Source organism: Cyclopterus lumpus, chromosome 18, assembly GCF_009769545.1.
Source record: "Cyclopterus lumpus isolate fCycLum1 chromosome 18, fCycLum1.pri, whole genome shotgun sequence".
Lineage (NCBI taxonomy): Eukaryota > Metazoa > Chordata > Actinopteri > Perciformes > Cyclopteridae > Cyclopterus > Cyclopterus lumpus.
In genome coordinates, this window is record NC_046983.1 from 14,151,615 (window position 1) to 14,176,773 (window position 25,159).

Below are 25,159 nucleotides of genomic sequence, written 5' to 3' on the forward strand. Positions count from 1 at the left end.
CATTTGCTTGGATTGGATGGCAGTGTTATAAATATGATTTTTTTTTAAAAAGAAGATTTTTTTAACGTGCAGAAAAACCTGCTGAGAGTTCCTTTCTTTACTTACATGGGTTACTGATAATCAGTAATCAATAAACACTTGTTTTTTTCTCCCCGTTTACCTCTTTTTCAAATGCGTCACTGGGAACGAGAGCAGATGTTGTTCTTTGGTTCGTCCGTATCGTTGACCTTTGTGGTCATCTGTTGCTAAGGGATGAGCACATCTCAACGTCTTTGTTGTCAAGCCAAAACAGAATCGTGGCATCGACAATCTCACATGGAAAAATAATGTAAACATGAGGCCATTAGTAAAAAAAAAGAAAAAAAAGAGAGGGAGCTGAGATGGAAATAAAAAAGAAGCTTTTTAAAAAATGGTATTGGTTGTTGTTTTTTCAAGACTGAAGTCCCAGATTGAGAAAGAGAAGGGGAGAAAAGAAAAGATTCCAGATATGAAGCGACAGACCAGAGGCGAGGGTACAGTGTCTGCACGTTTATGTATACTTGCATCTAAAAATTGCTTCTTTGAAGACGTACAAGCATCAATTAAAAAAGTATTAAAAAAATCTAAAGATGACAGAAACAGTGACGTCGGTGTACCTTAAAAGCATTGTTTGAGCCGTGTATTCGGTGAGTGTTCATGGTCTTTCTAGATGTACCTTGTTGTAACCATCATAATAAACATGCGTTGCTGGATGTAAATATGCGCATGTCAATGACTACTTTTGCTACACATAAAGAAACAATAAAGTTAAACTATTTTTATTACAAAAGTGCTTCATTGTCATCAGAGATCATTTTTATGTGAGTGTGTGAGGAGACCATCTCATTGAACTAGGATATTCCAGTCGCTAAGGAGTTTATATTTTCATATTCATCACACCCAAGCGACTGAAACTCCCAGGTACCGTGACATAGTTATACTGGACGGATGATGGTCAATTGTGTGTGGGTTAGGTGGATGGATGGATGGATGGATATTGGATGGATGATGGATGGATGGATATATATTGGATGGATGATATTGGGTGGATATTGGATGGATGGATAGATATTGGATGGCTGGATGGATGGATATTGGATGGTTGGGTGGATGGATGGATCGATATTGAATGGATGGATGGATATTGGATGGATATTGGATTGATGATGAATGAATGAATGGATGGGTGGATAGATATTGGATGGATGGATGGATATTGGATGGATGATGAATGGATGGATGGATATTGGATGGATGATGGATGGATGGATAGATAGATAGATAGATAGATAGATAGATAGATAGATAGATAGATAGATAGATAGATAGATAGATAGATAGATAGATAGATAGATAGATAGATAGATAGATAGATATATTGGATGGCTGGATGGTTGGGTGGATGAATAGTCGATGGGTGATGGATGGATGTATAGATATTGGATGGATGGATATTAGATGGGTCGTTGGGTGGAATGATGGATGGATGAATGGATGGATGGAAGGTTTGCAGTCCTTGTAGTATTGACCAATCATATATGAGCAGGCTCAGGTTGCGTCCAGATAAAACATGTAATTTGCAAAAGCTGTCAGTAGCATGAGCCCAATTCCATTCAGCTCCATTGTATTGGCATGGCGGCAGCAGGGCACGTGAGTTACCCGGTAATTGATCAACTGTCAATATCACAGTCATCAGAATGAGGCCAACAACTGCCTCAGCCACGGTCTGGTGCATTCTGAAAACTACATTCTCCTCCTTATGAATAAACCATGAACACATCTAGGCTTAAGAATGATAATCCCCTGTGTAGCCCCTCAGGCCGATTACAGCACAGACAGTAATTAAAGGTGGGAGAAGGCAAAAGACAGGATTCGGCATGCTTTCGAGGTGGGGGTGTTCAGCAGGGTGATGAGAGGCTAGAGCAGGAGGTGGTGGTGGGCTGCAGGGATGTGCTAACACCCACACAGGAACTACAGAGATGACTTCCACAGGCTGTCCAGTGAGGTTTTCAACCTCAGAACAACATGGACCGATGTGTGAGCTGACTGGTGTGTGTGTGTGTGTGTGTGTGTGTGTGTGTGTGTGTGTGTGTGTGTGTGTGTGTGTGTGTGTGTGTGTGTGTGTGTGCGTGTGCGTGTGCGTGTGCGTGTGCGTGTGCGTGTGCGTGTGCGTGTGTGTGACAGCAATGCACAGGAATAAAAGGCATGGGATGGGACATGCGTTAGTCAATAGACAAAGGCTGCTGGTGAGAATTAAGAGGAGGGAGAGTGGGGGAACCGAAAAGAGGAGAGAGAGAGAATGTGCCAGCCAGATGACGGGGTGAGGAAAAAGTAACACGGGGCTGGGCAAAGGGAGGGAGGAGGAGGAGGGAGGGAGCGAGGGTTGAGATAAGGGAGGGAGTACAGCGGGTTGATGGTTGCAGCCCATGGAGAGGTGTGGTGATTCATGAAGTCACGTGGTGAAGACTGGGTGACTCATCCACCAACATCATCATGCAGCCACTGCAGAGCACCCAAACACACACACACACACACGTGTCGTGGTCATTATTTCCAAAAAACAGTTGCAAGAACTGAATTAAACAGTGTGTTTGCTTTATTCTGCCCTTTATTAGATTTGGGGAAGTATGCACTCCACAACCACACCCAAAACTATTTTATCTCATTGCATGTATTAGCCGGAAAGTGTTTGCAGGATATGTTTTAAAATGAGTAAGCCAGACAAGCTAGAAAAGAGTATAGCACGTGTTGATCCACACGAACCATACATTTATTTATGTAATATATGTTCACTCGTATTCAACCATATCCTTAACTAATTTATTTGTTATGATGTCAAACTCACGACACCACAGGTAGCGTGGCCGAGCGGTCTAAGGCGCTGGATTAAGGCTCCAGTCTCCTCGGAGGCGTGGGTTCGAATCCCACCGCTGCCATTATTTTATTTTGTTAAATTATAATTAAATACTTTTACGAGTAATTCTTGTATTCTCAGAAAGTACAACGATGTCAAAACGCTTTTGGTACCTATTAATTAATCACAGTTAAATACTGATGTTTTTTGGTGTTTCTGTTTCTGGGCGATCTGGCAGGCAGCGCTAACCTTAATCTTCCATAACATTACATTACAAACTCAGAACATCAAGAATCAAGAAACTACCATTTCTTAAAGAAAGTGCTACACGTCTTTTTATTTTTATTCAAGGTATAGTCGGAATAACGATAGTGTAGGTAGGGAAAAGTGCACCGCCTGTAAACAATACCTGGGAGAAAAGGATCAGGGCGAAAAATTTCTCTTTTAGTTTTGAGCAGCCCGGAAGCAGTTAGACCTCTGGCCTTCAACTTAAAGTGAGAAAGTATCACATCGAGTGACAGTTCGGTTTTTTACACGTTATACATATTTAAAAATAGGGGGAATGATAGAAGGTGTGTGTGTTGCTCTGTATTGAGATCACTATCCAGAAATCATGGAACCTATATAGCGTTTACAGTTTTCAATGCTATAGGTTGATTAGTTTTAGGAGAAATATTGAATTTGCAAATTCAAATTTTGAGTCGAATCCGTAGAGAGTTGGCTTTTACTCTGAAAATATCGCACCGGAAAACGTATTGATGTCGTCGTATCCGAACACAGGCAGGCTTCTCGCAGTGTAGGTCTAAGTCTGCGAGACCGCACACGTTTCACACTGACGTTGACGCTAAAAGGAACGTGTGTTTCTCGTGAGGGACGGACTCAACTCACCAGAGCTGCACGTGTCGTTGCAGTTGAGTTGAAATGAAGCCGCCTGCTCGTAAACGAACTAAACCAGATCGCAACCTGAACCATGACCCGCCACAGTCTCCGTGTACAGGGACCGGTCAGTGGAGGCTCGTGGAGCAGAAGAACCTCCTGAAAGCCCTGAAAACATTTTACAGAGTCACTGGAGCGAACGGAGACATCGACTACGCCTACCTGAAGGAATACGTCCCGAATCGGTCCATTTCCGAGGTACGCAAACCCTTCGTGTCAGTTTAAAGCTGTCCGAACCCCCGTTTAGGGTCGCTGTGTGTCCCTCTGTGCCTCAATGCCCTCCCTCCCTGTAGATCCAGTCTGTGGTGGAATATCTGAAGGACAATGTGCTCTCCTTGGCGAGCTTAACGCTGAAGAAGAGGAGATGGGAGGAGAAGATGGTCCGAAAGCCTATCGAGTTGTGGACCAGCATGGCTTCTACTGTTGCAGGGACGGACGAGGAACCCATTTCCGCAGCTTTCTCTCAGGTAGGCCTACTGCAAGCCAAGCCAATATTATCAATACATGGTATCCATGTTGGTTGTTAGCTCGGTCCTCTTATCTGGTTTCTGGATTTCCTTTACATCATGAAAGTGGAGTGATACAACTTGGAATGACACTCAATCATCTTTTGTGTCGTTCTGATCCTTCCGCCATCGTCCTCCTCTCCCCGTGTTTCTCAGATGCTGATGGTGTCGTCCACAGAGCCTCGCACCCTCAGGTACTGTGACCCCCCTCAGGTCCACAGACCACCCACAGACAAGCTTGTTGGTCGCACCGTCCCATTTAGACCGATGCCTCGGGTGCAAGTCAAAGGTATGGACCTCCAGTTCCTCTGTGTTATCAAATGTGTTCAAATATTTCTGATCACTATGTATTGATATACGATTTGCATCTCTTTGTGGTTGTTTATGTCGGTTTGTAGTTGTTTTGAGTCTCTTTGTAGTTGTTTTGAGTCTCTTCGTAGATGTATTGCGCATCTTTGTCGTTGTTTGCTTGACTTTGCAAAAAGAACCATCGCCTCAAACAGTCTCTCTGACCCGTGCTCAGATGTGTTTCTACTTTCCGCCACGTGACTGTGATGAAGGAGCATATTACAGCTTTTACAGTGTAAGATTTCCTCCGTCTTAGTTGAGTGTCCTGACACCAACGCAGCTCGTCCTGTCGTGGTACTCAAGAGTCCAGGACCAGCCATGGGTCCGGCACCGTTCCAAGTGGTTAGAGTGATGAGCAGCAAAATTCCTCCACCCGAGAAACAGCTTTCTACTACAGCTGGATGCTCACCTGCTAGCACCCCCACCTCTCAGTCTGCTGCCATCTCCTGCCAACCGGGTGCAGTAGCAAAAATACTTGCAGCACCTGCTCCATCGCCACAACCCGCCTCACAGACTGCGACCCCAGTTACAGGACACAGCACACCCGGTTCTGGCTCTGCAGCAGTGGTAAAGACTCTGATCCGAACTCCCCAGCAAAGCCCCACCACCATCTCCACCGGCTTTACATCCAAGTACAATTCATCCGGTCCTCACGCGTCCCTCTCCTTCTCTGCCACTGGCCAAACTCCGGTCACCAGCAGGACTGACCCCCCTGTGCCCCCCAAGCCCCCGCTCTCCAGCCCTGCCGCGGCATTCCACGCCACGTTTGGTCGCACCAGCAAGTACGCCACTAAAGACAGTCCCAGGATGTTCGGCGTCAAGAGCGTGGTGGACTTCGAGAGGATCTATCGCTACCTGAGCGGCATCCACCAGCCCAATGATGACTTGTGTCATCTCACCCCCATGGGTGAGTCAGATCTTCTTATCTTCTTTCATAAAATAGAATAAACTGTGTCCCCTACAATACAATCCCATCCCCATCTCACATACAGTGACTGTCCATCGTAACGGTCCATGTTTCCGTACTTATTTCTGTTGTTTCCCATAATGCTGCATTGAAATTAACCTGTTTTCTAATGCCCTCCAGAGAGTGCCATAGTGTTGGACCTGTTGATGTCTCTTCCAGAGGAGCTCCCCCTGCTGGACTGCAACAAAATTCACAAACATCTGATCCAGGTACAGTAAAGTGAGTGCAGAGAGTGACCTATTGTGATGGTGCGCCGCAGAGAGACAATGGGACCAGTAGCGTTAGCTTTCTGCTCCATTCTGCCGCCCTCAAGTGGGGCTCTTTATATTTCTAGATATGGAAGTTATTGTGAATGGAAGTCTATGATAGTGCCACTTCTTCCATTATGGTCTGTCCCACGACTACACTGAAGCCCTATTCTAGTCTCTGCGTCGCCTTTAAATGACATGTAACTAAAATGCTGTGGTTTGCAAAGAAGACCATACAGGTTTGAGTTTTACAGACAAGACACTTGTGGAAATACAACATGGCCCTATCAGACCTGATTTAGATTAAATGCATATTTAAAATAGTTTTATCTGGAAAGCCCCAAAGTCCAGGTCACAGTACAGACTGTAGAGAAAGTGTTGAGTCTAGCATGATCAACAGGAGCTGGTATCCCCAGCATGTGAATTAAAGGGTCCATTTAAAAAAAAAAATATATATATATATATATATATCCAAAACACAACTGGGAAGCTACAGAAACGTTGATGCATATATAGATATTTCCTTCTCCATAATCCATGGTCTACTACAGTAAATGGAGTTTGGAGAAACAGGCAGGCAAAACAGACGGGAGCAAAGCATTGTGCTGTTGTGGACACCAAAGTCACACAATAACAAACAAACTGACCAATGGAGGCCTGTGAGGTTAAATTACTATTTTTGTCAGTAGAGGCTTGTGGCTTTGAAGATATCAGCTCCCAGATATAGTGCTCTCAGGTAAAGCAGTGAAACTATTCTTAAATATCGCGTACACTTGAACTGCTAATGATTTAAAGGTGTCTAAAATGTGTTTTCCTGCTGCTCCCGTCCAGCCGCTTTAACGTGCTGATGGGGTAGAGGACGGAAGTATACATACAACCACACTTTAAATATCCAAACTACACTTTAGTAAGTACAAGTATTTACATTTGGCTACTTGCTGATACCGATTTTTGACAATGACTTTGAAAACATTCTTCTTTTTCAGAAGTTTCTCATTTACTGACTCTCACATTCAATTAAATTCAGTTTATTTTGCATAGCCCACAATCACAAATTATCCTCAGAGGGCTTTACAACCTGTACACACACGACATCGGAAATTACATATCTTCAATTCAATTCAATTCAGTTTATTTTGTATAGCCCAATATCACAAATTACAAATTTGCCTCAGAGGGCTTTACAATCTGTACACATACGACCCCTGTCCCAGGACCTCACTTATATAACATTGTTACTTTGTGTTTCACTGATACAAACGGCACAGTTTGCAGTCGGGATGGAACCATGCTACCAGTAAAACGGTTAACAGGAATATAAAATAAAAAAAAAAAATAAAAAAAAATTATATATATATATATATATATATATATATATATATATATATATATACATATACACAAAAACTGTATCGGCATATACTGCGGCTAACTTTGACTTGGCTAGTGCTCGCGTTCACCTTATTTATTGATTAGCCTGTCGTGCCAATGAGTGGCCCTTTGAGTACAGTGCGTACCAACGGCAGACCCAGTTTGTACCCAACATAGAAAGGTGTTTGTACAAGAATGGGTTTGTTCACTTTTGTACGTTGCATTGTCTTCAGGTGTACCAATTTCTCTCATCCAACGCTGACTCCAAGAAGGCGGGAGCATTGTTGAAGGAGCTGAAGGATGGACTCCGCGCTCGAGACGGCAAAAGAACAAACCGCCAGCAGAGCGCTGCTCGGACTGCTGACAGCAGTGATGTCACGGCCAGCGGAGTGAAGAAACTGCAGCCCGATGGAGCTGAGAGCCAATCGTCAGGGAGCGGTGACCAATCAGGGCCGTCGGTGGACGCGGATGAGATTGGACTCTTCCCCGCCCTCAACCCTTTTATGGTGCCACTGAAACTGTTGATGCGCAGGTCAGAAAATACTAAATAAACGTGCAGCGTGCTTTAGATGTGTCTACATTCTATAATTGCACATTATCTTTCCTATTTGGTCATCGTTTGTCTCTGAGGTTGAATATCGAAACAGAATTTGGAGTATTGAAACTTGGCAAAGAATGTCTGGTTCATCGTCTTGTTTACTTGCTCGTTTTTCACATAGTTTATTTCAGTTTGGTTTCTTGTACAGCTACTTTTGTTGATTGACATTAAACACTGATGCATTGAGAAGTTTGGCTTATTTTGTTACAGGTCCTTTTTTGTTGAAAGTGAGATTCTTGACCGGCTTTTTCTTGACCGGTCTTAAAGAAATGAGCATTTCAGACAGAATGAAAATATTAAAGCACATACACATGTTCTTGAAACCCCAAATCCACTTCAACTTGAATATTTGATTTAAATGAAAGAAATGTTTTTTGGGATGCAGCTAATAATAATTACATTTACTGTTTATTCCTCTGTAGGTAATTTTATTTGTTTGGTTTATTAAATGTCCCAAAAAATGAAAGTAGCATGTCAATTTCTCAGCACAATGTTCAAAAGATCTACAATTGACTATTTACGACCCAAATGCAGACACAGACTAGGGAGTGATGAAGTGCTAAAGGTTTATTTCCAGGAGGAGAAATGTAGTGGCGCAGCGGGGGACCAAGGCCGAGAGTGGGGGACCGGGCAGAACAAAGGGTAGGGTGAGAGCGTGGCAGGGAGATGGCAGGAGACAGGCTGGTGGCAGGGAGACAGGCTGGGGAGCCAGAGGGGATGATCCAAACTGCGGCCACAGGAAGACGAAAACAGTTGGATTAACTCAGAATCTACAATACCGAGCAGCCAAGAACAACAAGAGATAACAGCGATCTGGCCACGATAAACTGTATATAAATATATACGTATATATCAACTGTTGACTGGATGAGTGGATTGAAGGCAGCTAGGTGGACTGGACCGGTGGGAGGAATGAGGAGCAATCCGGACGGAGCCACACACACACAGATGCAAACACAGGGGAAAACATACCAAGCTAGGAGAATTTAACATAAAACAAGAAACTGAATTAAAAACCCAAGACCATATATGGCAACGATATTTTCAGTTTTGGCAACCAAAAGCTGGGGTCTGGTCACCGGCGAGACAGCCACTGTTAAAAGTTAGTTGGGACTCGATAAGAAAATATATATTTTTTCATGGCAACTGGCAAGAGTTCCCTGTTCGGTAAATGAGGTGTGACGCGAGGTCTGTGCATGGAAAGATCACTCTGCTGCCGAGGCGGGGCTTTAGATTATATGTGCAAAGTTTCCATGTGTTAATCATTATTTACTCGATAATTCATCAACAGTGAACGGACGACAATAAGGAAACAAGTGATCCTGAAAGATCAAGGTGCACTTGAGGAGTGGCATTGCCATACGGCACATCTTCAAATCATCTGGTCTGATGATAGAATGTTCATTATTTCCTTTGTGTTTTATACGTAATAAAAGTCAGCAAAATGGGTAGTTTAGATATTGTTTAATGTTTCCATTTTTCGGTATGTTACAATGTTATAAAGTTATAAAAAAGTTATAAAAAAGGTAAACGGTGGAAGTATTGATAGTTTTTACTCAGTAAGAGTATTACTTCAATGCAGTCCGGCATTCAAAGCACATACATATATAGAAACATTTCAGTTACATACAAATGACATTCTTTCCAGGAAAGTTATTTTAATTATAGAATAACCATATACAATAAGGGGCTGATAACACCGAGAAGAGACACCCTACCGGCGTGGTGCGCCCGTTGGGTGGGGCTGCGTGCACAATTGAAGACTTTACTTCAAAATCAGAACATTTATTGTGCAACAACACAGTAATAATAATACAAAACAATAATGCATCAATCACCAACATATCTGTTTAAAATAAAGGATCATTTTTCATGTGCCATACCACAATAATAAGCCATGATAGTTTATAGTTAGTAAAAAATAGACATACGGTGCTATTGGTTGGAATCCTGATGATGGTCTTGGTCCCATGTGATTATTGTAACTGAATTTAACTTGTCCATTTGGATGTGAAAACTATAAGATTTTCATCAAAAACAATGATCAATCAGATTACTATTCCTATCCCCCACACAGTTTGCTCATCATCAGAAATATTCATGTCATTTTAAGAACTCCTACCAAGGGGGCAGTTATGTCCGGCATCAGTGTCTAATAAAGCGAACCCTAATTTACAAAATCAAGTTTTACTCCTAATGGGTCCTTTAATAGACATCTTATTAAATCCACAGGACCCATTAGGAGTACACAATTCTTTTGTAAATGAAGCATTGGATTTACGCAACATTACAATGTGTTATCCCTGAGCTCTGATAAGCTGTCACATTGTAAGATACTAAATAAATACACCTTTGATCACTGAGGACAAGCATTCACACCAACACTTTCCTGTTACTGAATCACTACCTGCTCTTTGCAAACTATCAAAACAAATAAGGAAAGAGATCAACTAATAAGCAAATACAAGTTGTATTTGCTAGCTGCTGTATTGTTTGATCGAATTAATATGAACCACAATTGGTGTACAATGGCCTCTCTATGCTGTTGACTCTGTTTATGTGCAGATATTGTCTACTTCAATAAAAAAGAATAAATCTCCAAGGACCGAGCAATCGCTAAATAACTGTAATTACATTGCACAGGTCTGTAAATAACTTGTTTGCCAACAAGCTTTTTTCAAGATAGGAGTTGTGACATAAGTGACACAAAGCGGACACCCTTGTTTTATGAATCATTACTCGCCACCATCCTCTGCAGTGACTGTAAAGGAATATTGGGGAGTGTATATGCAATAAATGTATCGTGGACAATTGGTTTTATATCATGCTCGTTCCTCTTATCTCTGTCAGTCATGACAGTCCTCTACTCCCTGACGATGGGTGTATGCACTTAGGTGGAGTCCGTCACTCTACGAGGTGAACTTTGATAAACACGTGCGTGGCAATTTCCAATTGCCAATGTTTGGATTTGATTTTGTGTTATTCATTGCTGGCGTACGCCACTGCCCGGGCTAAAATCTGGTCATGGCGTTTTCTTCACATTTCCTGATTATCTCTGCTCTTCTCATCTGCCTATGTTCTGCTGATGGTAAGATTACTGAGAATATCCCACTTACATACTATTCATTATTGAAGAAATGGTACTAAATCAAACAAAACTATTTTGTTGGTTTTACTGTAAATTTTGAAACTTGAAATAAGGTAACTATTATTTTAGAAGGATTTTCCTTGTCTTCATGTTTCATTTTACAGCTGATTTAATATTCTGAAAAACATGATTTGGATTAAATTTATTTGCTTCCTTACTTTTTTTACTTGGTTTGTGCCTGCCTCCTGGCAGGCACAAACCAAGTAATCAGTAATCAGCTACCAAGTAATCAGCTTGCTTGATGTACAGTTGGCATCACATGTTGTAGAGATTTGGGAGGTGTTAAATGCCCATGTGACATGTGGTCAAATTATAATGTTAGTAACCATTTCTTAATAAGAACTATGAGATTTGAATATATTACATTTCATGTCATTTAGCTGACGCTTTTATCCAAAGCGACTTACAATCATGTTACATTCATACACTGTAGACACAGCTACAGCTACAATGCAGGGTTAAGTGTCTTGCTCAAGGACACATCGACTAGGGCGGGGATTGAACCGCAATCCCCCTGATTGAAAGACGGGCATGCTAACCACTGACCCACAGTCGGCCACTGTATATTGTATATTGTTTTTTATTTAACCTTACCAAATGCCTTGAGTTGCTCAAACAGACCCATAAAAACATGAATCATGCTTTAGTTGCCACAAGTTATATAATCAGACTACCGCAAGTGGTTCCTCAAGTTATTTGAGCATCAAAGGAACCTCTCCACTGTTTGGTAGTTTGAGTTTCAAGTTTTCTATGATAGCATAGCAAAAGCAGGTTCATTGAGTAAAGAATTTTTCGCATTTTACAGTAAAATACATGATAAACAAGGTATGCTTTAGGGTGGGGCTACCTTGTGATGGACAGGCTGCTACAACAGAATTGTCCAATCAGTTTTTGTCTTACAACTTTAACCCTTTCACAGTGTGCTTATTTTCATGAAAGTTAATTGTAACCAATTGGTCGACTAAAAATGTCTTGTTCAGTGTTTGGTTGTATTCAGCCCCACCCTCACCCTCGCTGTCATCATGTTGGCTGTCACTTCTGTGACAGCTAACATGATGATAGCAAAAATGCCAAATAACCAATTGGTTAATAATAATATACTTGAAAAAAATATGTGAAAATGTTATTTGTGTTTTTGTTTGGGTGGGTAAATATGGATGCGATTATTTTAACTCCAATATACTTGTTTCGTCTGTGCTCTTAAAGAGCTGTATTCTGTATCCCTAACCCTTGAGAGCAGAGACATCCCCACTACAATAATGTGTTAGGTTCAGTCCTGTTATACATTACATGTCATTTAGCTGACGCTTTTATCCAAAGCGACTTACAACCATATTAAATGTATACACTGTAGAAACAGCTACAGGGAGCAATTCAGGGTTAAGTGTCTTGCTCAAGGACACAACAACTAGGGCAAGGATTGAACCACCAACCCCGTGATTGAAACATGGACCTGCTAACCACTGACCCACAGTCGCCCCCAGTCGTATAGATCCAAACCATTAGAGGTAGCAATTGATTGACAAAGGAGAAGATGTGTGAAAAATATCAATATACATTTATTGCACTGACCTACGGAGACATTCTATAACTAACCAAATGCTCTCACTGACACAGTAACATCTGAAACTGGGGAGACGATATCGGCAGCTGACCAAACCAGTCCAACTCTCACAGTCAGCTCTGAGCCTGCTGGTACCACCTTGATATCTTTATCGACTACACAAACCAATCCGGTAACATCTGAGTCTGCGGGGATAACATCAGCGCCTGAGAAAACCAATCCCACTGACAATGTAATTACTGAACCTGGCCAGATGACTATGCCATTTAAACCTCCAGGTTCCACTGATAAAGCAACATCTCAGCCTGCTAGTACCACATTGCTATCTGAATCCAGGGGTCCACCTGATTCAATAACACCACAACCTGCAGGGACGACTTTGTCAACTGGACCTACTGGTTTTAATGATACAGGAGCGCCTGAGCGTGCCAGTACCACCTCAGTATCTCAATCAACCAGTTTAACTGATTCTGTAACAACGGTTGCATCTGCAACAACATCAATACCTGAACCGAACAATCTCACCGAAAAGGTAACGTCTGAATCTGCCGAGACAACTATGGGATCTGAACCAACTGCTAAAACTGATACACTAACATCTGAAACTGGAGAGACCACGTCAAGAACCGACCAAACCAGTCCCACTGGCACAGTCAACTCTGAGCCTGTTAGTACCACCGTGGTATCTTTAACGACTACTCAAACAGATTCAGTAACATCTGAAACTGGGGTGACCACATCAGTACCTGTGCAAACCAGTCCCACTGACACAGTCACCTCTGAACCTGGACAGACATCAATGTCACCTGAACCTACAGGTTCTATTGATACAGCAACATCTAAGCCTGTCGGTACAACCGTGGTATCTGTAACGACTACTCAAACAGATTCAGTAACATCTGAAACTGGGGTGACCACATCAGTACCTGAGCAAACCAGTCCCACTGACACAGTCACCTCTGAACCTGGACATACAACACTGTCACCTGAACCTACAGGTTCTATTGATACAGCAACATCTAAGCCTGTCGGTACCACCGTGGTATCTTTAACGACTACTCAAACAGATTCAGTAACATCTGAAACTGGGGAGACCACATCAACACCTGTGCAAACCAGTCCCACTGATACAGTAATCTCTGAACCTAGCCAGACAAGCATGTCACCTGAACCTACAGGTTCTTTTGATACAGCAACATCTAAGCCTGTCGGTAGTACTGTGGTATCTTTAACGACTACTCAAACAGATTCAGTAACATCTGAAACTGGGGAGACCACATCAGTACCTGTGCAAACCAGTCCTACTGATACAGTAACCTCTGAACCTAGCCAGACAACCATGTCACCTGAACCTACAGGTTCTTTTGATACAGCAACATCTAAGCCTGTCGGTACCACGGTGGTATCTTTAACGACTACTCAAACAGATTCAGTAACATCTGAAACTGGGGAGACCACATCAACACCTGTGCAAACCAGTCCCACTGACACAGTCACCTCTGAACCTAGCCAGACAATAATTTCACCTGAACCTACAGGTTCTATTGATACAGCAACATCTAAGCCTGTCGGTACCACCGTGGTATCTTTAACGACTACTCAAACAGATTTAGTAACATCTGAAACTGGGGAGACCACATCAACACCTGTGCAAACCAGTCCCACTGATACAGTAACCTCTGAACCTAGCCAGACAAGCATGTCACCTGAACCTACAGGTTCTATTGATACAGCAACATCTGAGCCTGTCGGTACCACTGTGGTATCTTTAACCACTACTCAAACAGATTCAGTAACATCTGAAACTGGGGAGACCACATCAGTACCTGAGCAAACCAATCCCACTGACACAGTCACCTCTGAATCTAGCCAGACAACAATGTCACCTGAACCTACAGGTTCTATTGATACAGCAACATCTGAGCCTGTCGGTACCACCTTGGTATCTTTACCGACTACTCAAACAGATTCAGTAACATCTGAAACTGGGATGACCACATCAGTATCTGAGCAAACCAGTCCCACTGACACAGTCACCTCTGAACCTGGACAGACAACAATGTCACCTGAACCTACAGGTTCTATTGATACAGCAACATCTAAGCCTGTCGGTACCACCGTGGTATCTTTAACGACTACTCAAACAGATTCAGTAACATCTGAAACTGGGGAGACCACATCAACACCTGTGCAAACCAGTCCCACTGACACAGTCACCTCTGAACCTGGACAGACAACAATATCACCTGAACCTACAGTTTCTATTGATACAGCAACATCTGAGCCTGTCGCTACCACCGTGGTATCTTTAACGACTACTCAAACAGATTCAGTAACATCTGAAACTGGGGAGACCACATCAACACCTGTTCAAACCAGTCCCACTGATACAGTAACCTCTGAACCTAGCCAGACAAGCATGTCACCTGAACCTACAGGTTCTTTTGATACAGCAACATCTAAGCCTGTCGGTACTACTGTGGTATCTTTAACGACTACTCAAACAGATTCAGTAACATCTGAAACTGGGGAGACCACATCAGTACCTGTGCAAACCAGTCCTACTGATACAGTAACCTCTGAACCTAGCCAGACAACCATGTCACCTGAACCTACAGGTTCTATTGATACAGCAACATCTAAGCCTTTCGGTACCACGGTGGTATCTTTAACGACTACTCAAACAGATTCAGTAACATCTGAAACTGGGGAGACCACATCAACACCTGTGCAAACCAGTCCCACTGACACAGTCACCTCTGAACCTAGCCAGACAATAATTTCACCTGAACCTACAGGTTCTATTGATACAGCAACATCTAAGCCTGTCGGTACCACCGTGGTATCTTTAACGACTACTCAAACAGATTCAGTAACATCTGAAACTGGGGAGACCACATCAACACCTGTGCAAACCAGTCCCACTGATACAGTAACCTCTGAACCTAGCCAGACAAGCATGTCACCTGAACCTACAGGTTCTATTGATACAGCAACATCTGAGCCTGTCGGTACCACTGTGGTATCTTTAACCACTACTCAAACAGATTCAGTAACATCTGAAACTGGGGAGACCACATCAGTACCTGAGCAAACCAATCCCACTGACACAGTCACCTCTGAATCTAGCCAGACAACAATGTCACCTGAACCTACAGGTTCTATTGATACAGCAACATCTGAGTCTGTCGGTACAACCGTGGTATCTTTACCGACTACTCAAACAGATTCAGTAACATCTGAAACTGGGGAGACCACATCAGTACCTGAGCAAACCAATCCCACTGACACAGTCACCTCTGAATCTAGCCAGACAACAATGTCACCTGAACCTACAGGTTCTATTGATACAGCAACATCTAACCCTGTCGGTACCACCGTGGTATCTTTAACGACTACTCAAACAGATTCAGTAACATCTGAAACTGGGGAGACCACATCAACACTTGTGCAAACCAGTCCCACTGATACAGTAACCTCTGAACCTAGCCAGACAAGCATGTCACCTGAACCTACAGGTTCTTTTGATACAGCAACATCTAAGCCTGTCGGTACTACTGTGGTATCTTTAACGACTACTCAAACAGATTCAGTAACATCTGAAACTGGGGAGACCACATCAGTACCTGTGCAAACCAGTCCTACTGATACAGTAACCTCTGAACCTAGCCAGACAACCATGTCACCTGAACCTACAGGTTCTATTGATACAGCAACATCTAAGCCTGTCGGTACCACCGTGGTATCTTTAACGACTACTCAAACAGATTCAGTAACATCTGAAACTGGGGAGACCACATCAACACCTTTGCAAACCAGTCCCACTGACACAGTCACCTCTGAACCTAGCCAGACAATAATTTCACCTGAACCTACAGGTTCTATTGATACAGCAACATCTAAGCCTGTCGGTACCACCGTGGTATCTTTAACGACTACTCAAACAGATTCAGTAACATCTGAAACTGGGGAGACCACATCAACACCTGTGCAAACCAGTCCCACTGATACAGTAACCTCTGAATCTAGCCAGACAAGCATGTCACCTGAACCTACAGGTTCTATTGATACAGCAACATCTGAGCCTGTCGGTACCACTGTGGTATCTTTAACCACTACTCAAACAGATTCAGTAACATCTGAAACTGGGGAGACCACATCAGTACCTGAGCAAACCAATCCCACTGACACAGTCACCTCTGAATCTAGCCAGACAACAATGTCACCTGAACCTACAGGCTCTATTGATACAGCAACATCTGAGTCTGTCGGTACCACCTTGGTATCTTTACCGACTACTCAAACAGATTCAGTAACATCTGAAACTGGGATGACCTCATCAGTACCTGAGCAAACCATTCCCACTGACACAGTCACCTCTGAACCTGGACAGACAACAATGTCACCTGAACCTACAGGTTCTATTGATACAGCAACATCTAAGCCTGTCGCTACCACCGTGGTATCTTTAACGACTACTCAAACAGATTCAGTAACATCTGAAACTGGGGTGACCACATCAGTACCTGTGCAAACCAGTCCCACTGACACAGTCACCTCTGAACCTGGACAGACAACAATGTCACCTGAACCTACAGGTTCTATTGATACAGCAACATCTAAGCCTGTCGGTACCACGGTGGTATCTTTAACGACTACTCAAACAGATTCAGTAACATCTGAAACTGGGGAGACCACATCAACACCTGTGCAAACCAGTCCCACTGACACAGTCACCTCTGAACCTAGCCAGACAATAATTTCACCTGAACCTACAGGTTCTATTGATACAGCAACATCTAAGCCTGTCGGTACCACCGTGGTATCTTTAACGACTACTCAAACAGATTCAGTAACATCTGAAACTGGGGAGACCACATCAACACCTGTGCAAACCAGTCCCACTGATACAGTAACCTCTGAACCTAGCCAGACAAGCATGTCACCTGAACCTACAGGTTCTATTGATACAGCAACATCTGAGCCTGTCGGTACCACTGTGGTATCTTTAACGACTACTCAAACAGATTCAGTAACATCTGAAACTGGGGAGACCACATCAGTACCTGTGCAAACCAGTCCTACTGATACAGTAACCTCTGAACCTAGCCAGACAACCATGTCACCTGAACCTACAGGTTCTTTTGATACAGCAACATCTAAGCCTGTCGGTACCACGGTGGTATCTTTAACGACTACTCAAACAGATTCAGTAACATCTGAAACTGGGGAGACCACATCAACACCTGTGCAAACCAGTCCCACTGACACAGTCACCTCTGAACCTAGCCAGACAATAATTTCACCTGAACCTACAGGTTCTATTGATACAGCAACATCTAAGCCTGTCGGTACCACCGTGGTATCTTTAACGACTACTCAAACAGATTCAGTAACATCTGAAACTGGGGAGACCACATCAACACCTGTGCAAACCAGTCCCACTGATACAGTAACCTCTGAACCTAGCCAGACAAGCATGTCACCTGAACCTACAGGTTCTATTGATACAGCAACATCTGAGCCTGTCGGTACCACTGTGGTATCTTTAACCACTACTCAAACAGATTCAGTAACATCTGAAACTGGGGAGACCACATCAGTACCTGAGCAAACCAATCCCACTGACACAGTCACCTCTGAATCTAGCCAGACAACAATGTCACCTGAACCTACAGGTTCTATTGATACAGCAACATCTGAGCCTGTCGGTACCACCTTGGTATCTTTACCGACTACTCAAACAGATTCAGTAACATCTGAAACTGGGATGACCACATCAGTATCTGAGCAAACCAGTCCCACTGACACAGTCACCTCTGAACCTGGACAGACAACAATGTCACCTGAACCTACAGGTTCTATTGATACAGCAACATCTAAGCCTGTCGGTACCACCGTGGTATCTTTAACGACTACTCAAACAGATTCAGTAACATCTGAAACTGGGGAGACCACATCAACACCTGTGCAAACCAGTCCCACTGACACAGTCACCTCTGAACCTGGACAGACAACAATATCACCTGAACCTACAGTTTCTATTGATACAGCAACATCTGAGCCTGTCGCTACCACCGTGGTATCTTTAACGACTACTCAAACAGATTCAGTAACATCTGAAACTGGGGAGACCACATCAACACCTGTTCAAACCAGTCCCACTGATACAGTAACCTCTGAACCTAGCCAGACAAGCATGTCACCTGAACCTACAGGTTCTTTTGATACAGCAACATCTAAGCCTGTCGGTACTACTGTGGTATCTTTAACGACTACTCAAACAGATTCAGTAACATCTGAAACTGGGGAGACCACATCAGTACCTGTGCAAACCAGTCCTACTGATACAGTAACCTCTGAACCTAGCCAGACAACCATGTCACCTGAACCTACAGGTTCTATTGATACAGCAACATCTAAGCCTTTCGGTACCACGGTGGTATCTTTAACGACTACTCAAACAGATTCAGTAACATCTGAAACTGGGGAGACCACATCAACACCTGTGCAAACCAGTCCCACTGACACAGTCACCTCTGAACCTAGCCAGACAATAATTTCACCTGAACCTACAGGTTCTATTGATACAGCAACATCTAAGCCTGTCGGTACCACCGTGGTATCTTTAACGACTACTCAAACAGATTCAGTAACATCTGAAACTGGGGAGACCACATCAACACCTGTGCAAACCAGTCCCACTGATACAGTAACCTCTGAACCTAGCCAGACAAGCATGTCACCTGAACCTACAGGTTCTATTGATACAGCAACATCTGAGCATGTCGGTACCACTGTGGTATCTTTAACCACTACTCAAACAGATTCAGTAACATCTGAAACTGGGGAGACCACATCAGTACCTGAGCAAACCAATCCCACTGACACAGTCACCTCTGAATCTAGCCAGACAACAATGTCACCTGAACCTACAGGTTCTATTGATACAGCAACATCTGAGTCTGTCGGTACAACCGTGGTATCTTTACCGACTACTCAAACAGATTCAGTAACATCTGAAACTGGGGAGACCACATCAGTACCTGAGCAAACCAATCCCACTGACACAGTCACCTCTGAATCTAGCCAGACAACAATGTCACCTGAACCTACAGGTTCTATTGATACAGCAACATCTAACCCTGTCGGTACCACCGTGGTATCTTTAACGACTACTCAAACAGATTCAGTAACATCTGAAACTGGGGAGACCACATCAACACTTGTGCAAACCAGTCCCACTGATACAGTAACCTCTGAACCTAGCCAGACAAGCATGTCACCTGAACCTACAGGTTCTTTTGATACAGCAACATCTAAGCCTGTCGGTACTACTGTGGTATCTTTAACGACTACTCAAACAGATTCAGTAACATCTGAAACTGGGGAGACCACATCAGTACCTGTGCAAACCAGTCCTACTGATACAGTAACCTCTGAACCTAGCCAGACAACCATGTCACCTGAACCTACAGGTTCTATTGATACAGCAACATCTAAGCCTGTCGGTACCACCGTGGTATCTTTAACGACTACTCAAACAGATTCAGTAACATCTGAAACTGGGGAGACCACATCAACACCTTTGCAAACCAGTCCCACTGACACAGTCACCTCTGAACCTAGCCAGACAATAATTTCACCTGAACCTACAGGTTCTATTGATACAGCAACATCTAAGCCTGTCGGTACCACCGTGGTATCTTTAACGACTACTCAAACAGATTCAGTAACATCTGAAACTGGGGAGACCACATCAACACCTGTGCAAACCAGTCCCACTGATACAGTAACCTCTGAATCTAGCCAGACAAGCATGTCACCTGAACCTACAGGTTCTATTGATACAGCAACATCTGAGCCTGTCGGTACCACTGTGGTATCTTTAACCACTACTCAAACAGATTCAGTAACATCTGAAACTGGGGAGACCACATCAGTACCTGAGCAAACCAATCCCACTGACACAGTCACCTCTGAATCTAGCCAGACAACAATGTCACCTGAACCTACAGGCTCTATTGATACAGCAACATCTGAGTCTGTCGGTACCACCTTGGTATCTTTACCGACTACTCAAACAGATTCAGTAACATCTGAAACTGGGATGACCTCATCAGTACCTGAGCAAACCATTCCCACTGACACAGTCACCTCTGAACCTGGACAGACAACAATGTCACCTGAACCTACAGGTTCTATTGATACAGCAACATCTAAGCCTGTCGCTACCACCGTGGTATCTTTAACGACTACTCAAACAGATTCAGTAACATCTGAAACTGGGGTGACCACATCAGTACCTGTGCAAACCAGTCCCACTGACACAGTCACCTCTGAACCTGGACAGACAACAATGTCACCTGAACCTACAGGTTCTATTGATACAGCAACATCTAAGCCTGTCGGTACCACGGTGGTATCTTTAACGACTACTCAAACAGATTCAGTAACATCTGAAACTGGGGAGACCACATCAACACCTGTGCAAACCAGTCCCACTGACACAGTCACCTCTGAACCTAGCCAGACAATAATTTCACCTGAACCTACAGGTTCTATTGATACAGCAACATCTAAGCCTGTCGGTACCACCGTGGTATCTTTAACGACTACTCAAACAGATTCAGTAACATCTGAAACTGGGGAGACCACATCAACACCTGTGCAAACCAGTCCCACTGATACAGTAACCTCTGAACCTAGCCAGACAAGCATGTCACCTGAACCTACAGGTTCTATTGATACAGCAACATCTGAGCCTGTCGGTACCACTGTGGTATCTTTAACCACTACTCAAACAGATTCAGTAACATCTGAAACTGGGGAGACCACATCAGTACCTGAGCAAACCAATCCCACTGACACAGTCACCTCTGAATCTAGCCAGACAACAATGTCACCTGAACCTACAGGTTCTATTGATACAGCAACATCTGAGTCTGTCGGTACCACCTTGGTATCTTTACCGACTACTCAAACAGATTCAGTAACATCTGAAACTGGGATGACCTCATCAGTACCTGAGCAAACCATTCCCACTGACACAGTCACCTCTGAACCTGGACAGACAACAATGTCACCTGAACCTACAGGTTCTATTGATACAGCAACATCTAAGCCTGTCGGTACCACCGTGGTATCTTTAACGACTACTCAAACAGATTCAGTAACATCTGAAACTGGGGTGACCACATCAGTACCTGTGCAAACCAGTCCCACTGACACAGTCACCTCTGAACCTGGACAGACAACAATGTCACCTGAACCTACAGGTTCTATTGATACAGCAACATCTAAGCCTGTCGGTACAACCGTGGTATCTGTAACGACTACTCAAACAGATTCAGTAACATCTGAAACTGGGGTGACCACATCAGTACCTGAGCAAACCAGTCCCACTGACACAGTCACCTCTGAACCTGGACATACAACAATGTCACCTGACCCTACAGGTTCTATTGATACAGCAACATCTAAGCCTGTCGGTACCACCGTGGTATCTTTAACGACTACTCAAACAGATTCAGTAACATCTGAAACTGGGGAGACCACATCAACACCTGTGCAAACCAGTCCCACTGACACAGTCACCTCTGAACCTGGACAGACAACAATATCACCTGAACCTACAGTTTCTATTGATACAGCAATATCTGAGCCTGTCGCTACCACCGTGGTATCTTTAACGACTACTCAAACAGATTCAGTAACATCTGAAACTGGGGTGACCACATCAGTACCTGAGCAAACCAGTCCCACTGACGCAGTCACCTCTGAACCTGGACAGACAACAATGTCAACTGAACCTACAGGTTCTATTGATACAGCAACATCTGAGCCTGTCGCTACCACCGTGGTATCTTTAACGACTACTCAAACAGATTCAGTAACATCTGAAACTGGGATGACCACATCAGTACCTGAGCAAACCAGTCCCACTGACGCAGTCACCTCTGAACCTGGACAGACCACAATGTCAACTGAACCTACAGGTTCTATTGATACAGCAACATCTGAGCCTGTCGGTACCACCATGGTATCTTTAACGACTACTCAAACAGATTCAGTAACATCTGAAACTGGGGAGACCACATCAGTACCTGAACAAACCAGTCCCACTGATACAGTAACCTCTGAACCTAGTCAGACAACCATGTCACCTGAACCTACAGGTTCTATTTATACAGCAACATCTGAGCCTGTCGGTACCACCGTGGTATCTTTAACGACTACTCAAACAGATTCAGTAACATCTGAAACTGAAACACCCCCCACAACCGACCCACCATCTACCCAATCAACTGGACCACCAGCATCACCTCCAACAGAACCAACAACCAAACCACCAACTGATCCACCAACACCCCCTGCAACAGCAACAACTCAAACAACCAATCCACCAATCAACACTGCAGTACCCTTAAACTGCCAAAATGGGGGTTATTTCAATGGAAATATCTGCATCTGTATTGCTGGATTCAATGGAGATATTTGCCAATTCTTTGAGACTTTGGAGCCAGGTACTGTCAACCTTGTGCAATCCTTGTACTTTTTAACTGTAGCAAAACATTACTGTGTATAATTCTGTAATTTGTTCTCCTAAATTTGTATCTAAGATGTCCAGTATTTTTGATTCTCTTTGCAGCTACACTCAACAGGTCCGTCGTTGTTAATGTGCTGCTCAATCAGGAATTTAATAACAGATATGAAGACAAAACATCATCAGAATACAAAGAGTTTGTTCAAAACTTCACCACACAGGTAATTGGATAAAATAATTGATTCATTTTACAGATTTACAGCCATCCAGTACATTTAGGAATGTGAATATCTAGTGATTGGAAAAAAGCAAGTGAGTTAAATCAGCATTTATCAGATGCAGTGGTCTGAATTCATTGAATTCATATTTCAACTTGTATTTCAAGTTGCACTGTGCTTTAAACTCAATTTAAATTACTATCAATAATTAGTGTCATGCAGCGAGGGGTCTTGCCCAAGGACACATCGACTAGTGGAGCCAGGGATCGAACTGCCGATTCTTTTATTGAAGGACGACCCTGCTCATGACTGAGTCACAGTCGCCCCCCAGTAAAGACACAGTTCATGTAGAGGATGAATGATCTAGGAAACATATCATTTCATATGACCAATGATCTCTATTCTATAGGAATCCTGTTTATGAAACATTATTTATGTTATGTTTGTTACTATTTCAGATGAAAACATATTACCTGGGAAAGAATATAACAAACATTGAAGAAGTGGTGGTAACAAATGTCAGGTAATGTAAAAAAATAAAAAGCCATCATTGTTGTATTTTTGCCATATACCATATGCCAAATTCAAGATTTTTTTTGTTTAAATTGCTTCAGTTTTAATGTAATAGTGTTGTTAAAATGTTATGTGCTTTTATTTTTCTCTCTTATTGTAGCCGTGGAAACCCCTTGGTCAGATTCTCTGCTAAAACTGTGGAAAAGGTAAAACTATTCAAACGCTTTACCAACAGGATATTGAATCAGAAATTAAATATTAACAATTTTTCCATCTTTATTTCAGATGAGATTATCAGATGAAGCCATAGCTATCTACAGTGTCACACCAAGAGCAGAAGGGTAAATAGAGCACAGACATTAACGATCTAATGCCATTAAAGTCATTAAACATATCAACATAGATTATAAATGCCGGAAAACTTTGCATGTTGGCAGCTTTCGATGGGAACAATATGTATTTTAATCTAATTTATATATATATATATATATATATATATATATATATATATATATATATATATATATATATATATATAAATTAGTGCTGGGCAAAGATGAACAAAATTAATCGATTAATCGCATTATGTGCAAAAAAATTAAAAATTACAAAAAAACGAGTGTATTACACGCTTTTATTTTAAAATAATGTTATCAATACAATATAACAGGCACTCTCAGAGCAACAGCAAGTTAACATACAGAATATAAATCTGTTTAAAAAAAAATTCTGAACAGGTCTAGCAAAAAAAAATAAAAAACATAGATGGAATTTACTGTGCAGGGGACTTTTTAGTCTGTAAAGCCTCTGACAAAATAAACACTTTCAGTGATACAGGTTCAGCAGTTACACTGACCCGCCGCCATTTTTGTAGACCGCTCCGTTTCATACAATCGTTTAACCTCCTTACGACGGTGCGTCTTGAGGCTCATACGCGCCATCTTTCGTTGCATTTCTAAGGACGCTCCTCAGACCATCATCTTCCTCTGCAAGAATCTGGACCTGCAGTCCGTTGCTCTCCACTTGGCCGAGGCATTTGTTCATCTTTCCTGAGTTGGTTTGTCGACAGTTCTCCCGCACATCGCATCCAAAGTAGTCTGACGAGGTTTCGCTCCACTGGTTGTTTGGGTAGCTCTTGGCTGGCATCAATGCTGTGTAACCTTTAAGACGTACTTCATGGTCGTAATCCTCCGGTGATAAGATCATTCCAGTTTGCAGTGGTTACAAACAACTTTGCTTTTATCAACTACGCCGTCTGGTAGAGATTTAAAATGAAAATTTCCTTTTAAAAGTGCCTTTCTCCGTGTTCTTGGTCAATGTGTGC

At 42.9% G+C, this 25,159-nt stretch overlaps 1 protein-coding gene and 1 non-coding gene across 2 annotated transcripts; both read left to right on the top strand.

The window, feature by feature from the left end:
- Window positions 1-2,872: 2,872 nt before the first annotated feature.
- Window positions 2,873-2,954, top strand: trnal-aag. Its single transcript has one exon. It is a non-coding gene; the product is annotated as a tRNA-Leu (tRNA).
- A 690-nt stretch (window positions 2,955-3,644) lies between these two features.
- On the top strand, window positions 3,645-8,035 carry snapc2 (small nuclear RNA activating complex, polypeptide 2). The gene is made up of 6 exons (XM_034557164.1): window positions 3,645-4,006; window positions 4,102-4,275; window positions 4,471-4,603; window positions 4,919-5,569; window positions 5,750-5,838; window positions 7,482-8,035. The coding sequence occupies exons 1-6, from the start codon at window positions 3,794-3,796 to the stop codon at window positions 7,797-7,799; spliced, it is 1,578 nt and encodes a 525-aa protein (XP_034413055.1). The 5' UTR covers window positions 3,645-3,793; the 3' UTR covers window positions 7,800-8,035.
- The last annotated feature ends 17,124 nt before the right edge of the window (window positions 8,036-25,159 follow it).